Genomic DNA, 15,479 nt, shown 5'->3' with positions numbered 1-15,479 from the left:
CTCTTGCTGTCTCACACCCCCCCACAGGTCAAGAACAGGTACCGCAGGATGAGGCGCTTGGAGGTTGCTGCGATGTGTTCATGAGAGGTCTAGGCCGTCGTCTCCCAGTCAACTTTGGGTTGCTGGACCGTTGTCTCCTTATAATGTAAATATTTATTTTGTATAGAACTCCTGTTATATATAAAGATGTGACATTCGATCCTGTGCCACTATACATCATATGTGTGAGACTTGGTCCCAGCATATCTGGTGTTTATGTTCGCGCCCGGGTCTTGGTGCCCCTAAAACCCGGGTGTGACACCAATTAAAGCACCAGAACCATATGAATATCTATTACATGACAAACACAATAGATTCTAATTGATTCATATCATTGGAAGCACTAATTATGTACTATTACCATATAATACAACAAGAAGCTATGATAAGTATTATCAACAAAACTAACACATTCTTCCTTAAGATCAAGGGAACTCAAGGAAACTCCTTTGAGTCCTTTAGCACACAGTGAAAATTAATCTTTAATCTTCACCCTCTTCACACTTAGGATAAGCCTCTTCACACTTAGGATAAGCTTTCCTCTCAGGTCGAGGTAAGCTTTAATGCACGAATTCTCCCCCTTTGACATCAAACACCAAAACCCAAGCAAGAACATAGGATGATGTCAAGGGACAACAGGGTATTAAGCAGGTAAAGTGCAACACAATAACATTACTCCCCCTTACATATTAAACATATGCAACACAAAAGGTACAAATACGTAGAAAGGTCAATACCTCCTTTTTTTACCTTTACCATGTTATGGTGTACTTTCCATCTAAGTAGGCGGAGTTGCTTTTGTCATCAATTTAAGATTTCCATCTTGAAAGTTTTATCTCTAGGGAGCTCCTTCACACTTGTGTCTGATCCTTTATCCTGACCTTTTCTTGTTGGTAAGACACCAAACATAGAACAAGTTATAGTATTGTGGCACAAGATGAAGCTTCTATTCTAGTGATTACCAAAAGATACTAATTGAAGCACACTACCAAGGCTACTAATTGAAAGATCATCACTGTCATAGCTCCATGATATTTAAAGATAAGCATCTAGGATCACCAACTATTATAGAGCATGAGCAATCTTTAAATACACAATTACTCACAACTTTAGATACCAATTACTCGACTTGTGGAGGTACCCAAGTCCTGATTGCTTCATTTCTTGCTCATTTTCCCTTTTCCACCTTGAGACTATATAGGATCACTCAATAACTAGTTAGTCCCAAAAGACACAAGTTGTGTGTGCTCCCCCTAAAGTTGTGCATCAAGTATTTGAGTGACTTGCACCTTGCACATTCTAGCGTCCTCAGAACTAGAGGGGATCACACCATACCTTAGTCTAGGCAATATATCAATTGCATCACAAAAGATACCAATTGAATAGATGACATAATACAACTTATGACTAGTGGAAACAATGCATGCCTCAAGATATATAACATTTTAAAAGCAACCTAGGCATGCTTCACACATGATAATCATTGTAACACATATACCAGTTGAAAAAACGACAAGATCATGCATATAAAGCACAAAGTCTAAGCACACCTTGATTAAGAAGTATTTTCTTAGGTACACCAAAGGAAACAACATTTTAAAGCATAAAGCACCTAAGTCAAGATACTACCAATTTAAGGTCAAGAACATAACTATGATCACAATCAACAAAACTTCAAGATATTCAATGAAATTGCATAGTTCCATTCTCCATACCTTTTCCTTTTACCTGAATGCCATAAGATTCATTCTTTTAGGTAGTGTGGAGTGAGAGCACATGTTGTCACCAATTTAGGGCTCCTTTTGCTCATGCATCTCATTGCTTGAGAGAGTGTATTAGAAACACAACATGGATTTCTTGTTTTGGTATACACATAGTACAAAGTAATCATGTGAACATGGACTAAACAAAACTATCATGCTTGCACATAGGTTAATCATTAAAAACCACATAGCATGACTTACAAAAAGATACATGTTTATCCACATACACCAAGAGAGTTAATCATGGTGGACATATCAAATGAAAAGATACCCATTGAATGATTCAAGATATATAACCTATAAAGCACACAGTCACGATTGAGCAAGCATGATTATGATCTTTGGAAATCATGGATCATTAATTGAAAGATATTCAACACAAGCAATCTCAAAAGCATAACTACTCGAAGGATAGGTATAGCACGACAATCCAACTTAAAAGCAATGTTGATTAGAAATAATGCACGTAAGATACACGGGTACCATCCTTTGGAGAGCAAGTTGCAGATTCTCATCAAAGTCCTTTGCTTGATTCACCAATTATGATTAAGGACCTCTACAACTTATTTAACTCGAGATGAACATGGGATTAGTATTGCACAATAATTCAACATTGGGTCAATAACTAGACAATAAAAATTTATAGCTTAAGCATAGAGTTTGAATTAACCATCTTAAGCTCTCCCAAGATCTCCAGTCCATCTCGAGGCACCTGCATGGTCTAGTTGGCACAGTTTGGTACCCATCTCGGAATGGGTCCATAACGTTTATCTAAAAGAGCCTTTGGTACCCAAATAGCAGTTGTGCTAGTTCCAGGTGATTTCATTCCTGATCTAGCACAAGTGTATGATTTGGGTCTCCTAAGCAAATAAAATTGAGATAAATTTACTTGCTTAGGAGCCTTACCCTTCTTACATACCTTAGGTAGATGACCATGCTCACCACACATGTAGCTGAAACGTCGCTCAACCTGACATGACGCTTGTTGTTTGTCTTTTCTCTTAGTGAGGGTCATCCTGGGGGATGTACGTGTTTGATTTATCATGAGCGGACATGAAGTGATCATATGGTCCTTGTCATTGCATCCAAAACATCTCCTTATCCCTTCACCCTTGTCTTTGTATGGACAAGACGCGATGAGGTGGCCTGACTCATTGCACTTGAAGCACCTCCTTTTTCCTCTTCTCTTTTTGCTCTTGGATAACATAGAGAGATGTTCAGTGCAAACAACATGACTAATTGAATCTTTACCTTTTTCTTTGTTCATGTTGATTGCTTCACTTATTGCCTTAGGAGCTTCTTGTGGAGTTTGACCCTTGCTGCGGTTCCTCCTTCCTCAAGCTTATTCACCACATGTTTGTAAATATCTTGAGGAAGTCGAGCATGGCGTCCTCTCCTCAATTGTCTTTGTTTCTTGTTCCCAAGCAATTTTCTTTTTGTCCCTATAGCTTGTTTCTCAATCAAAGATTAGCCTTTCTTGGGGCAGTGGAGGTCAGCACATGATAATACTTTAACTAATTGATCACTTGTGCAAGAATGAGGTTCACATGAGTTTAAACTAGTAATTACTACCTCATGAGCAATATCGAGCATGATATGGTCATCAACTAATTTACTATGAGAGTACGACAACGTATCATACTTTTCACCTAGAGCAAGCTTTTCTAAATTCATCATTTCTACTTGACTCCTAAGCATAGAATTCTTAGTTTTAAGTTGAGCAACATCAGATAATACATCATGATTATTTCTTTGCTCAAATAAAACAGATTCATACCGTTGAACCAAATTATCATGAGAGCACTTTAGCTCCTCATGTTCTTTGGTCATCTTCTCTAGGCTGTCGTTGGTTTTGATGAGAGTTTCCTCTAGCCTGAGGAGCGTCTCGCCTTGTTCTTTGTTCCTCCTCAACAGCTTAACCAAGAGCACTTTGTCTTCTTTGTTGAGATCGGTGTAGAACCGGCGAATCTCCTCTTCTTCCACATCGCTGGTCTCATTTTCCCTGTCATTATTATTAGTGGAAGCAATACAGGAAAATGTACCTTGTGGTGATGAAGACTCATCCTCGCTATCATCCTCATATTCCTCCTCATCATCGCTTTCGTCTCCACTATCATTGTTAGCAATAAGACATTTATAACTAGTGGAAGACAAACCTGTCGGTGGGGTGGATTCATCGTTTTTCTTCCCCCTTTGAAAGGTTAGTACCACAAGCAACATAGGAAGTAGTACAATTGGACTCAGAATATTTTATTTTAATTCTAGTCCATAGATCATGAGCATCAATAAATAAATCACTATCACTACTCATGATGGCAAAATAAGTACCTCTAGAAAGAGAGTCGACTAAGATGTTGCAAGCATGGTGATTGAGAGATAGACATCTTAGTTCAGCATTAGAAGGATTTTTACTAATATCAGAGGGAAAAATACTTCTACTAAAGACCTGTCTCAAATCAGGATCAATATGCATGAAAGCATTATAAATAGAGACAGACCAAGATTTGTAATTAGAACCATTGCCTAGAAGAAGTTCTAGAGTTACCTCTTGTGACGACATCGTCATCTCCGGACGGCTAAGCCCACACTGGAGAGGCCTAGCTCTGATACCAATTGAAAGTTCCCTATGCCCGAGAACATGATCTGGATGTCGCCTAGAGGGGGGTGAATAGGTGAATAATAATTATCACTTTACAACTTAAATTCTTACTCAAAGGCTGGATCACAGTGGAATGAAAAACCCTTTGAGTAGGTTGCAGCGGAATAGAAGATCCTGTCTTAAAATACCCTACACTTCAAATATAACTTGTAACACAAATAAGTGTTGAAGTGCAGATATAAAGAGTAAGAAAGACAGAGAATCAGCACACAACACAGAGCAGAGCACAAAGACGCAGGGATTTATCCCGAGGTTCGGCCAAGCCTAAAATGCTTACCTAGTCCTCGTTGGAGTTAGCCACACCTGGGCTTGGAGTCTACTTCAACTCCTTCCTCCTTTTGCTCAGATCTGTCAGTATGACAGATAGAGCCTTCCACTATGTTTATATTGGTTACAACAACGTCATGGCTGCTTACAATCTTCTTGACAGCACTCTGGCAGAGTAACAATGCGCTCAAGACTTTACTTTAGCTTTCAGCAGCACTTCTTCACTCTCTAAAGGTTTATAGCTTTGCCTCTACACAAACTAGAGAGATATACACGAGAGGGAGAGAGAGAATTGATCCAAATGATGTATACAATTGTTGGCTGCTCTTGTGTCATTGTTGGAGGCGCCTAGGGGTCCCTTTTATAGACCCAAGGGGCCTAGGAGACGTTGGAATTCCTTTTGGAAGGCAATCCTTGCTTTCTGTCGGGTGGCGCACCAGACAGTCCGGTGCACCACCGGACATGAACAGTGCTTGTCCGGTGCCCAATCTCCTTCCTTTTCTGGCGAAGTCGACCGTTGCGCCTTCGGACCGTTTGGCGCAACGGACACTGTCCGGTGCACAACGGACAGTCCGGTGCGCCCACTAACTGTTGGCTCAGGCCACGCGTCGCCCGCTGATTACGCTGTCGACCGTTGGCTCGGGCGGCTCAGACTCACCGGACAGTCCGGTGCACCACCGGACAGTCCGGTGAATTTTAGCCACGACTCCCCGCAGAATCCCGAGAGCTAGCAGTCCACCGCCGAGTCAGCCTAGGGCACCAGACACTGTCCGGTGCACCACCGGACAGTCCGTTGTGCCAGGCTGGTGTTGGATGTGGCTATACAAAGCCATATCTTCTCCAACTCTTTTCGTCTTTTCTTGGCACTGTTTCTAGCACTCAGATAACCATGTTAGTGAACAAAACAATTCACTGAGTCCAGAAACATACCTTGTTCACTTCTAGAGCTTGATCTTGAGCTTTATGACTTACACCACATAATTGTAGATGTTACCTTACTGGTTGTAAGTCATGTCCTTATGTAGTGATCCTTGATGCACCATAACTTTTCTTAACTCGATTAACCTTGACTTTGCAAGTCTTCTTCTTCACCCCTAGCTTTTGGGTTCCTGGTCTCCTTGACCTTCTCCCGAGCACTCGGTACCTCGAAGCTCTCCTTGCCTCCATCCTTGGCTTGATCGGTTGTCTCTAAGTTATGCACATCGAGTCTCACTTAAGCAATGTCCATCTTACTTGTGATGTCCATTATCTATAGATAATCTAGTCTTTGGACCATCACACTTGTTCACTTGTGTTGAACTCTGTTAGCTTTGCATTAAGCACCTGTTCAACACTTAGCATACTTGTTATTAGTCCTTTATATGAGTTGTCATCTAAACACCAAAACCCACAAGAGAGCTTTCAAAAGACCTGTTTGCCGAGTGCCGGCGATCTGGCACTCAGCAAAGACTATTTTTAAATTAAAAAAATCTTTGCCGAGTGCCCACGATCTGGCACTCGACAAAGACTAAAACATAACGTATACCCGAGAGCCCTTCTCTTCTCCTTCTCACTCTCACTCACTCGCTAACTCCCTCGCCGCCACCGCTCCCCGCCGCCACTCCCCGCGCTCGGCCCCTCCCCGCCGCGTGCCACCACGCCGCCGCTCCCTGCGCTCGGATTCTCCCCGTCGCGCGCCACCACGCCCCGCCGCCGCTCCTCGGCGTCGAGGCCACAAATGCCGATGCTCCCCGCCCGCCGCGCACCACCAACACCGCTCCCACGCCCCGCCACCCCCACACGCGCACCAACGCCGCCCGGCCCCGCCACACGCACCATCGCCGGCCCCACGCTCACCACCACCGCCAGAGGCCGCCTCCTCGCGCGCCGCCACCGCCGACCGGCCACGCCACGCGTACCATCGTCGCCCCCACGCGAGGTATGAATTTGTTATGTGTCAATTTTTATTTATTATTGATTAGATGATAGAATGTATAAATCATGTAAATTGGTGAATGATAGGATATGTAAATCATGTAAGTTAGGCTATAGTCTCGTTGAAAACTTGTGAATGAAATATGTAAATCGTGCCGTTGAATTATGCGTACTATAGTCTCATGGATTGAATATATGTGTGTGTTTGTGGTTGCTGGCCATCGTGCCGTTGAATTATGCGTGTATGTCAGCCATCGTGCTGATAGTGTTATTTGCAGGATTTCGAACCTCCCCGTGCAGGGGAGGTGCTGCCGAAATTTTCTATTGCTAGGCTTCTGTTAGAGGATGGAGGACCGTAAGTGGATGTACACGGGCCATAGAGGAAGGAACGATGTCACCCTTGAATGGATTAGAAAGACCGATGATTTCGTGGAACGAGTTTATGGCGAAGCTGCTAAAGGAGCGAGTCTAGTCCCATGCCCGTGCAGCAAATGTGCCAACCGGAAAAGAAAACCAAAGAAGACCATGGTAGAACATATTTGGAAGAATGGATTTATGCCGGGCTATACTCGGTGGATCTTTCATGGTGAAGCGCATCGTACGAGAGAGGAAGTGCTGAGACAACGTGTCGAGGATTATGACGCGGATGCGGGGTAGCGGATATGTTGAACGACTATCAGGAGACACAGTACACGGGAGGATGTATGGATGACGAGCTAGAGCCAACTGCAAAGGCGTTCTACGACATGTTTGATGCGGCACAGAAGCCCCTTCACGGCCAGACAAAGGTTTCTCAACTGGATGCCATTGGGCGTGAATTGGCGTTCAAGTCACAGTACAACATGAGTAGAGACGCATTCGATGACTTATTGACGGTTATTGAGAGCCTGCTTCTGGATTATCACGTTCTGCCAAAGAGCATGTACGAGGCACATAAACTCCTTCGTGCACTCAAGATGACGTATGAGTAGATTCATGCTTGTCCGAAGGGCTACGTGCTATTTAGGAAAGAATACACGGAGGCAAAGTACTATCCCAAGTGTAAATCGTCTAGGTTCATGGAGGTAGACTCCGGTGATGGACAGAAGAGGCAGCTCGACATTCCCTTGATAATCCTACGGCACCTTCCGTTCATACCGAGGATCCAGCGTCTGTACATGACAGAGGAATCCACAAAACAGATAACATGGCACAAAAATGGAAAACGATACAATCCTGACAAGATGGTGCATGCATCCGATGGTGAAGCATGAAAACACTTTGATGCCATTCACTGTGAGAAAGCCGAAGAGGCTCGTAATGTACGTGTTGCGCTGGCCACAGATGGGTTCAATCCCTATGGAATGAGCGCTGCCCCGTACACATGTTGGCCCGTGTTTGTTATCCCAATCAATTTCCCCCCTGGTGTGTGCTTTCAAAGGCAGAATATATTTGTGTCGTTGATAATTCCCGGACACCCGGGGAATAAAATGGGCGTGTACATGGAGCCTTTGATCGATAAATTGGTACGTGCCTGGGAGGAAGGGGTATGGACGTATGACCGAGCTACGAAGACAAACTTCAGAATACATGTTTGGTACCAGTATTCCATGCATGACTTATCGGCGTATGGGCTATTCTGCGCCTGGTGTGTTCACGGTAAGTTCCCATGCCCAGTTTGCAAGGAAGCTCTCAGGTTCATTTGGTTGAAAAAGGGTGGCAAATATTCGTCCTTCAATAAACATCGACAATTTCTCCCTCCTGACCATCCATTCCGCCTAGACATCAAGAACTTTACGAAAGGTGTCGTAGTGACAGACCGCCCACCTGCAACGATGACTGGTGCCGAAATTCGTCAACAGATAGATGGGCTCATGGCCAATACAGAAGGTGGTTTTGTGGGATATGGTGAGCAGCATATGTGGACACATAAGTCTGGCTTGACTCAGCTCCCCTATTATGACGACCTACTCCTTCCACACAACATTGACGTGATGCACACTGAAAAGAATGTTGCCGAGGCACTGTGGGCAACAATTATGGACATTTCTGATAAGTCAAAGGATAACGTAAAGGCAAGAGTGGATCTGGCAGCGTTATGTGATAGACCAAACCTAGAGATGAAGCCGCCAAGTGGCAGAAAGACATGGAGAAGGCCTAAGGCCGATTTCGTCCTAAGCAGGGCCTAGAGGAAGGAAGTACTTCAGTGGATCAAGATGTTGATGTTCCCTGATGGGTATGCAGCTATCCTGAGTAGGGGGGTGAACTTATCTACTATGTGAGGCTTAGGGATGAAGAGTCATGACTTCCACATATGGATTGAACGGATTCTTCCTGCGATGGTTCGATGCTATGTCCCTAAGCATGTCTGGCTAGCGCTTTTAGAGTTGAGCTATTTCTTCCGTCAGCTTTGTGCAAAAGAGTTATCTCGGACCGTGATTGCAGACTTGGAAAGATTGGCACCCGTGTTACTATGTAAGCTTGAGAAGATATTTCCACCCGGCTTCTTCAATCCAATGCAGCATTTGATTCTTCATCTCCCCTATGAGGCACGAATGGGGGGCCCGTGCAGGGACGTTGGTGCTATCCAATCGAGATATGTCTAAAGACTATTCGAAAGAAATGTAGAAATAAATGCAAAATCGAGGCTTCCATTGCAGAGGCATACATTCTAGAGGAGGTGTCAAACTTCACAACAACTTATTATGGTGACAAACTGCCGAGCGTGCATAATCCACCCCCTCGTTACAATGATGGCGATAATGAATCGAACCTTAGCATATTTCGAGGCCAACTCGGAAGCGCAAGTGGCTCGACCACCAAGACCCTGACACATGAAGAGTGGCGACATATCATGCTATATGTATTGACCAACCTTGAAGAGGTGACGCCATACATGGAACAATTTCTTCATGAATTCTGGCGTCGATCAAGTGACCCCACTCCACAGGAATATGACACTCTTCTTAGAAAGGGTGCGAGAAATGGGTTGCCCGATTTCATTTCCTGGTTCAAACCTAAGGTACGTGCTTAGTTTGTCAAAGAGATCCGTCTATGAACTCAATTTAGCGTCTTTTAACTTGCGAATACTTGCAGGGCCAAAGAGATCCGTCTATGAGTGCCGAGTTGAGACAAGTAGCCAACGACTTTGCTAATAGGGTCAAGAAATATTCTGGGTATGACGTCAATGGATACCATTTTCGCACAATAAACTACGACCAAAGTCGGCCCGATTGGAAAACAACGTGTTCTAGAGTCTTTACGCGCGGCCTTGACGATGTCGATTATTTTGGACGAATCGAATAAATATATGAGCTCAATTTTTATGGTTCCAAACCTCTTACTCCAGTGATATTCAAATGTCATTGGTTTGACCCTCAAGTGACTAGACGGACACATTCTAATCTTGGGATAGTCGAAATTCGATAAGATTCCACCTTACTAGGAGGCGATGTCTATATCGTGGCCCAACTGGCCACACAAGTGTATTATCTCCCATATGCGTGCCAAACGAAACAACATCTTAAGGGTTGGGATATTGTGTATAAGGTATCGCCGCACGGGAGGTTACCTGTTCCTAACGATGAAGATTATAACTTAGACCCGGACACATATGATGGAGAGTTCTTCCAAGAAGATGGGCTAGAAGGGCGATTTGAGATAGACTTAACCGAAGCTATCAGAATGGACGTAGATATTGAAATGGTTGTTGATGAGGAGGATGATGAGGTGCAAAATGATAATGACCTAGTAATCCTTGAAGGCAATGGCATTAATGACAAACTTGCGTCTTCCGATGGTGTTGACTATAAAATGGTTGATAGTGATGATGAGAGTTATGATCCGGCTAACCCCGACACATATGAAGATTATTTTTAATCGATGTAATGCTATATGACTTTTTATTTTGAACCTGTTTTTAAATATACCTTTTTATATGTGCTTATTTGTTTACTCTTAATTGCAGGTTTTTGGACAAATATGGTGGGCGGTTGGCTGAGGAGGAGGGGGAGGAGGAGCAGGACGGCGGACGAGGAAGAGCAGGACGGCACACAGCAGGCGGCGCAGCAGGACGACGACGACCAGTAGCAGGACGACGACAAATCTCAGCAGACCGCCTCAGGTTCTGTTAATACTGTTTGTGTTGAGAACCTCTGAAGTTATGTTGAATACTTATGTCAGAATTTGTGTTAATACTGTTTGTGTTGGCTATATATGTCTGTGATGATCTGTGATGTATATATGTGATATCTGTGAAATATCTTTTGTTTCTATGGATAGAATAGGAAAAACAAATAAAAAAGGTATGTACTGGTCACTTTGCCGAGTGTGACACTCGGCAAAGAGGTCCTTTGCCGAGTGTCAGAACCATAGCACTCGGCAAAGAACCAAGACATGGGCACCGGTATAGGTTCTTTGCCGAGTGTAGTGGCTCTGACACTCGGCAAAGAATCACGCTTTGCCGAGTGCCATACAAAGCACTCGGCAAAGTACCTGACATGGGGACCCCACTGGCGTATTCTTTACCGAGTGCTGTCCGACAGACACTCGGCAAAGGTAACTCCTTTGCCGAGTGTCACCTGGGACACTCGGCAAAGACACCGTCTCCGTCACCGTCACCGTAACAGCTGCTTTTCTTTGTCGAGTGCCCCCTGGCACTCGACAAACCTCTTTGCCGAGTGTTCGAGAAAAAGTACTTAGCAAAGAAGGCTTTGCCGATGCACTGTGTGCCGAACCATCTTTGTCGAGTGCGACACTCGGCAAAGACTATGCCGAGTGTTTTTAAGGCTTTGCCGAGTGCTTCAAACACTCGGCAAAGCCATCGATTCCGGTATTGCTGGGACCGTCCGGTCACCCGACGCGGACCATGTGACGCAGTGCAGGAAACCCCGCTCCTACTTTCTAGCGTCTGGCCCTAGCTAGTCCGCACCGCCGTAGAGAACCCAGTGTTTGGCGCCGTCGGCGCCAACAGAGTTGATAAAACGAATAATTAATCATGCACATGTCAAGTCCATACACTACAAATGGAGAAAGACTCCATTCAATAAGATATACATACCACTCGACATCTCTAATCCCAAAAACTAAAAACCATGCAGAAATATACATACACACCACACACAATACGAAGAACATGACGAAGGAATTGATCGCCTCACCAATCTTTTCTAGCTGGTCACCTGGAGCTAAGCGACATGGATATGGACGGCGACCTAGCTGAAAGCTGGTTTTCAGTTGTCACCTTCCGCCATGCACGTGGTCCACCACTTTCTTGCTCACCATGCACTCTCAGATCAAGCGAGCGACCTGTCCTCGACTCGGTCGGGCGTCGGAGCGCCGCCTCACACGGAGCAATCCGCGGCGACGTCGTCGTCGTTCTTGGCGTTCATGGAGTTATCACTTATCAGCGATGGCCACCTCGGCGGGGGCCACGAGCCCACGACTCTGCCGCGGCACAGCGGGCACGTAATGTGGAGTCGCAGCCACAAGCCCACGCAGTCGGCGTGGAACCGGTGCCCACACCGCGGGAGGACGCGGACCGAGTCGCCGTCGTTTAGCTCCAGGATGCACATCGCACACTCGGGAGCCTTCCCTCCTTCCTCGGCGCCGGCGCTGGTGTACACGGACACGGGCAGGGACGACGCCACGTCTTCCACCTGCGTTGTCTGCTGCCCACCGAAGTCCTCGTGCCGGTGGCGGGACGCCCACGCGGAGGCCACGGGCAGCGAGTCGTCGCCTTCGTCGTCGGCGCGGTCTGACGCGGACAGCCCCCCTTTCCCAGAGAAGAACCGCCAAAAGAAACCGAAGATGAAGAGGACCACGAGCACGTTGATGCCCACGACGCAGGCCGTCAGTACCGCGCCGTGCGGCGCCCATTGGCCTTCCACCTCCGGCGCCGACGCGCTGGGCACTGAGCCAATACTGCCGCTCCCGAGCGTGGACATGCTGGCTTCTGCGCCGACGAGATGGTTTTGGACAAACCAAACAGCACAGGGGGCTCGCTGCCAATGGTGTACATAAACCACAAACCCTATACCTGCGAACCGTGCACTACTATAGAAAATATATTGCCCATTCCACGAGCTCTTGGAATAATGGTGAATTGGTGGACTTTGCTAATGTCCAAGCGGTTTGACTCGGGTGGTTTTCGGAGCTTGTTGCGTCGTTAGTTATTGATATGATGATGCCCACCGTAGCTTCATACTATAATAACTCAGTAAATCATGACAGAGCTGGCTACATTCTGTATGTTTTCTTACTAGCAGATCTGATTCCTTAATAGAAAATGAAATTCCAATTTGTCGTTATTCGGCACATCAACTTGGTTGAGTTTCCTACCACCGTATAGTCGTATACCTGCGAACCGTGCACTACTATAGAAAATATTTTTACAAGCCGTCCTGAATAAATATATTCAAGCGGAGGTACGTGTGACAATTGGTTCTAAATTTTACACTATAAAATTTAAGGATCAAATTAGATTAGAATCAAATCTATTTCTATTTATCTTTAAACTAAAACTTATTTAGGATAATACTATTTTGCGAAGAAACATTTGAATCATGATCTATTACCACCCTTAAACGGAGGACGAGTCCGCTATCATCTGTGTTTGTAAAAATTACAATATAATTTTTACAACTAGAGCACTTAGAACTATTTGCAAAAATCAACATTTGCAAGCACGTCCGCTTGTAAACTAAGGTGATGTTTGGTTCACGTAATTGTAACGTAATAGGTAACTAATAACGTTAAATCATGTTTGTTTAAGTCCAACGTAATTAAATACCACACTAAAAACGAATACTGGCTTATTCAAACGTATTACCGTCGTAAATCATTATCGTTACCATTTACGTTATCATTCGTGAACCAAACAACACCTAAGTACGTTCGTAGTCGTTGAGGCAGGGGGGTCGAGGAAGACGGAGCTCAGGACCGAGATGTCTAGGTCCTCGCATTACCGGACTCGTCTTTTTTGCCTAGTGTTTCAGACACTTGGCAAAAAACTTTTTACAGTCGGCAAAAATTTTATGAGCAAAGAGCTCTTTGCTGAGTGTTTTTCAGGCACTCGGTAAATTAAGAATCGCAAAAATCCTAAAACAACAATTTTTTAATTAGGGGAATAACCCCTGAAACCTGCCCCATTGCCGAACCAATCACTCTATCATTTACACCATTTTTAACTAAATTCACTTATTTCGTGGCCAGTGAGATTTGAACTCGTAACATTTCTCTCACACATAACCTCCTCTACGACTTCACATCTATCTCATTTATGTCTATATTATAATTTTCTTCCACACGTATTATAACAAATCAAGAGTAAATTGATTATATGAGGTACTAAATGAATTTAAACGAAAAAGTTGTTAACTACAAAGTTGCATAGCTCTTTGAGATCTACAATTTTGATATAAGTAGTTTTTTCATTTGAGATCGTTTACAAAATTTGAAAACTTCAAACATATTTTTGTATGATATGATGATTTCGAATTAAAAGTTGTCAATTATAAAGTTAAATAACATTTCGAGACCTACAACTTTTATTTTTGTGGATTTTCTATCTAAGGTCATTTTAATTTGAAATTTGAATTTAATATAGTTTTGCATGACCATATGATTATAAATCAAAAAGTTGTTAACTACAAATTTTCATAACTTTTTAAGACCTACGACTATCATTTTGGTGGTTTTTTTATCCGAGATCGTTTCACAAATCCGAATTTTAATTTTTTTAAATCAGACATAGTTTTCGTTGACAAGATGACCTAAAATAAAAAAGTTACAAACTACAAAACTCTATAACTACTTAAAATGTACAAAGGTTATTTTGGTTGTTTGGTTATTTATTCATCCAACATGGTTGTTCTAACATTGTTCACAAATTTTATACATCTCTTTTAGAGTTTCATAAACTACAAGATATGTATATATGTTTTGTGAACAAATTTTCTTTGACTTTGTCATATGAAGAAATGGCCAAAATAAATATTGTATATCTTGATGAGCTATACAAGTTTGTAGTTCAAAACTTTTTCATTTAAATTAATTTGTTGCTTCAAAATTTGATTTAAGAATTGTCTTTGCCTAGTGTTGAAAAAATACTCGGCAAATAATATTTTTGCCAAATATAAAAAAACACTCGACAAAGAAGTTATTTGCCTAGTGTCGGAAAAAGCACTCGACAAGAAGCTTTTTGCCAAATGTCGAAAGAATACACTCAGCAAAGAAGCGCTGCCAAGTATTTTTTTTTGACCTTCAGTAAAAAGCTTCTTTGTCGAATGCTCAAAGAAAAACACTCAACAACTCATTTGACACTTGACAAAGAGCCGGATTTCAGTAGTGTCAGCCTCTGCTTTGTCAGGGTTGGACACGGTGAAACCTTTAGGAAAAACGTTGGGCGAGCCTAGGTGGCTGCTTAAGAAGACCGTTTGTAAAGTATATACTTTTTTTGTTGTCATCTTTAAGTTAGGGGCTTGTAAAATAAGGTGTATTTTTAGAGGCACTTGTCTTCCATCAGCCACTTCCAATATTATTATTTTTTTGTAAATGGTAGCCTTTGTTTTCCCGTCGCAAAAAACAATGCAGTCGGTTGCCTTATAAGCACAGTTTGCAACAAAAAGAAGTGCTTGTATAGACTGTTATTTTAATAGAGTGCTTAGTAGTCATTGGTTTAATAGGAGTTGGCGAATTGGAATTTTGACAAGATTAGTTGTCCATGGCAAGCAATGCCCGTCAAATAAGCTTGAATATTGGTATAAGGTCAAGCATTTAGGCCATGTACGAATCCCAACAATCTAAGAAAATGGATTGTGATTCCATATTAAAAGGTATAAATGGATTCAACCTTTAAT

The 15,479-nt window shown here is 43.3% G+C and overlaps 1 protein-coding gene across 1 annotated transcript; it reads right to left on the bottom strand.

The window, feature by feature from the left end:
• Positions 1 to 11,648: 11,648 nt before the first annotated feature.
• On the bottom strand, positions 11,649 to 12,705 carry LOC109941420 (RING-H2 finger protein ATL3). Its single transcript, XM_020542357.2, has one exon. It carries the CDS (start codon positions 12,564 to 12,566, stop codon positions 11,964 to 11,966), a length of 603 nt encoding a protein of 200 aa, XP_020397946.1. The 5' UTR covers positions 12,567 to 12,705; the 3' UTR covers positions 11,649 to 11,963.
• Positions 12,706 to 15,479: the final 2,774 nt, after the last annotated feature.

The sequence above is a fragment of the Zea mays genome, chromosome 8 (assembly GCF_902167145.1).
Source record: "Zea mays cultivar B73 chromosome 8, Zm-B73-REFERENCE-NAM-5.0, whole genome shotgun sequence".
NCBI classification, from domain to species: Eukaryota; Viridiplantae; Streptophyta; class Magnoliopsida; order Poales; family Poaceae; genus Zea; species Zea mays.
This window is presented reverse-complemented; position numbering and strand designations above follow the sequence as displayed.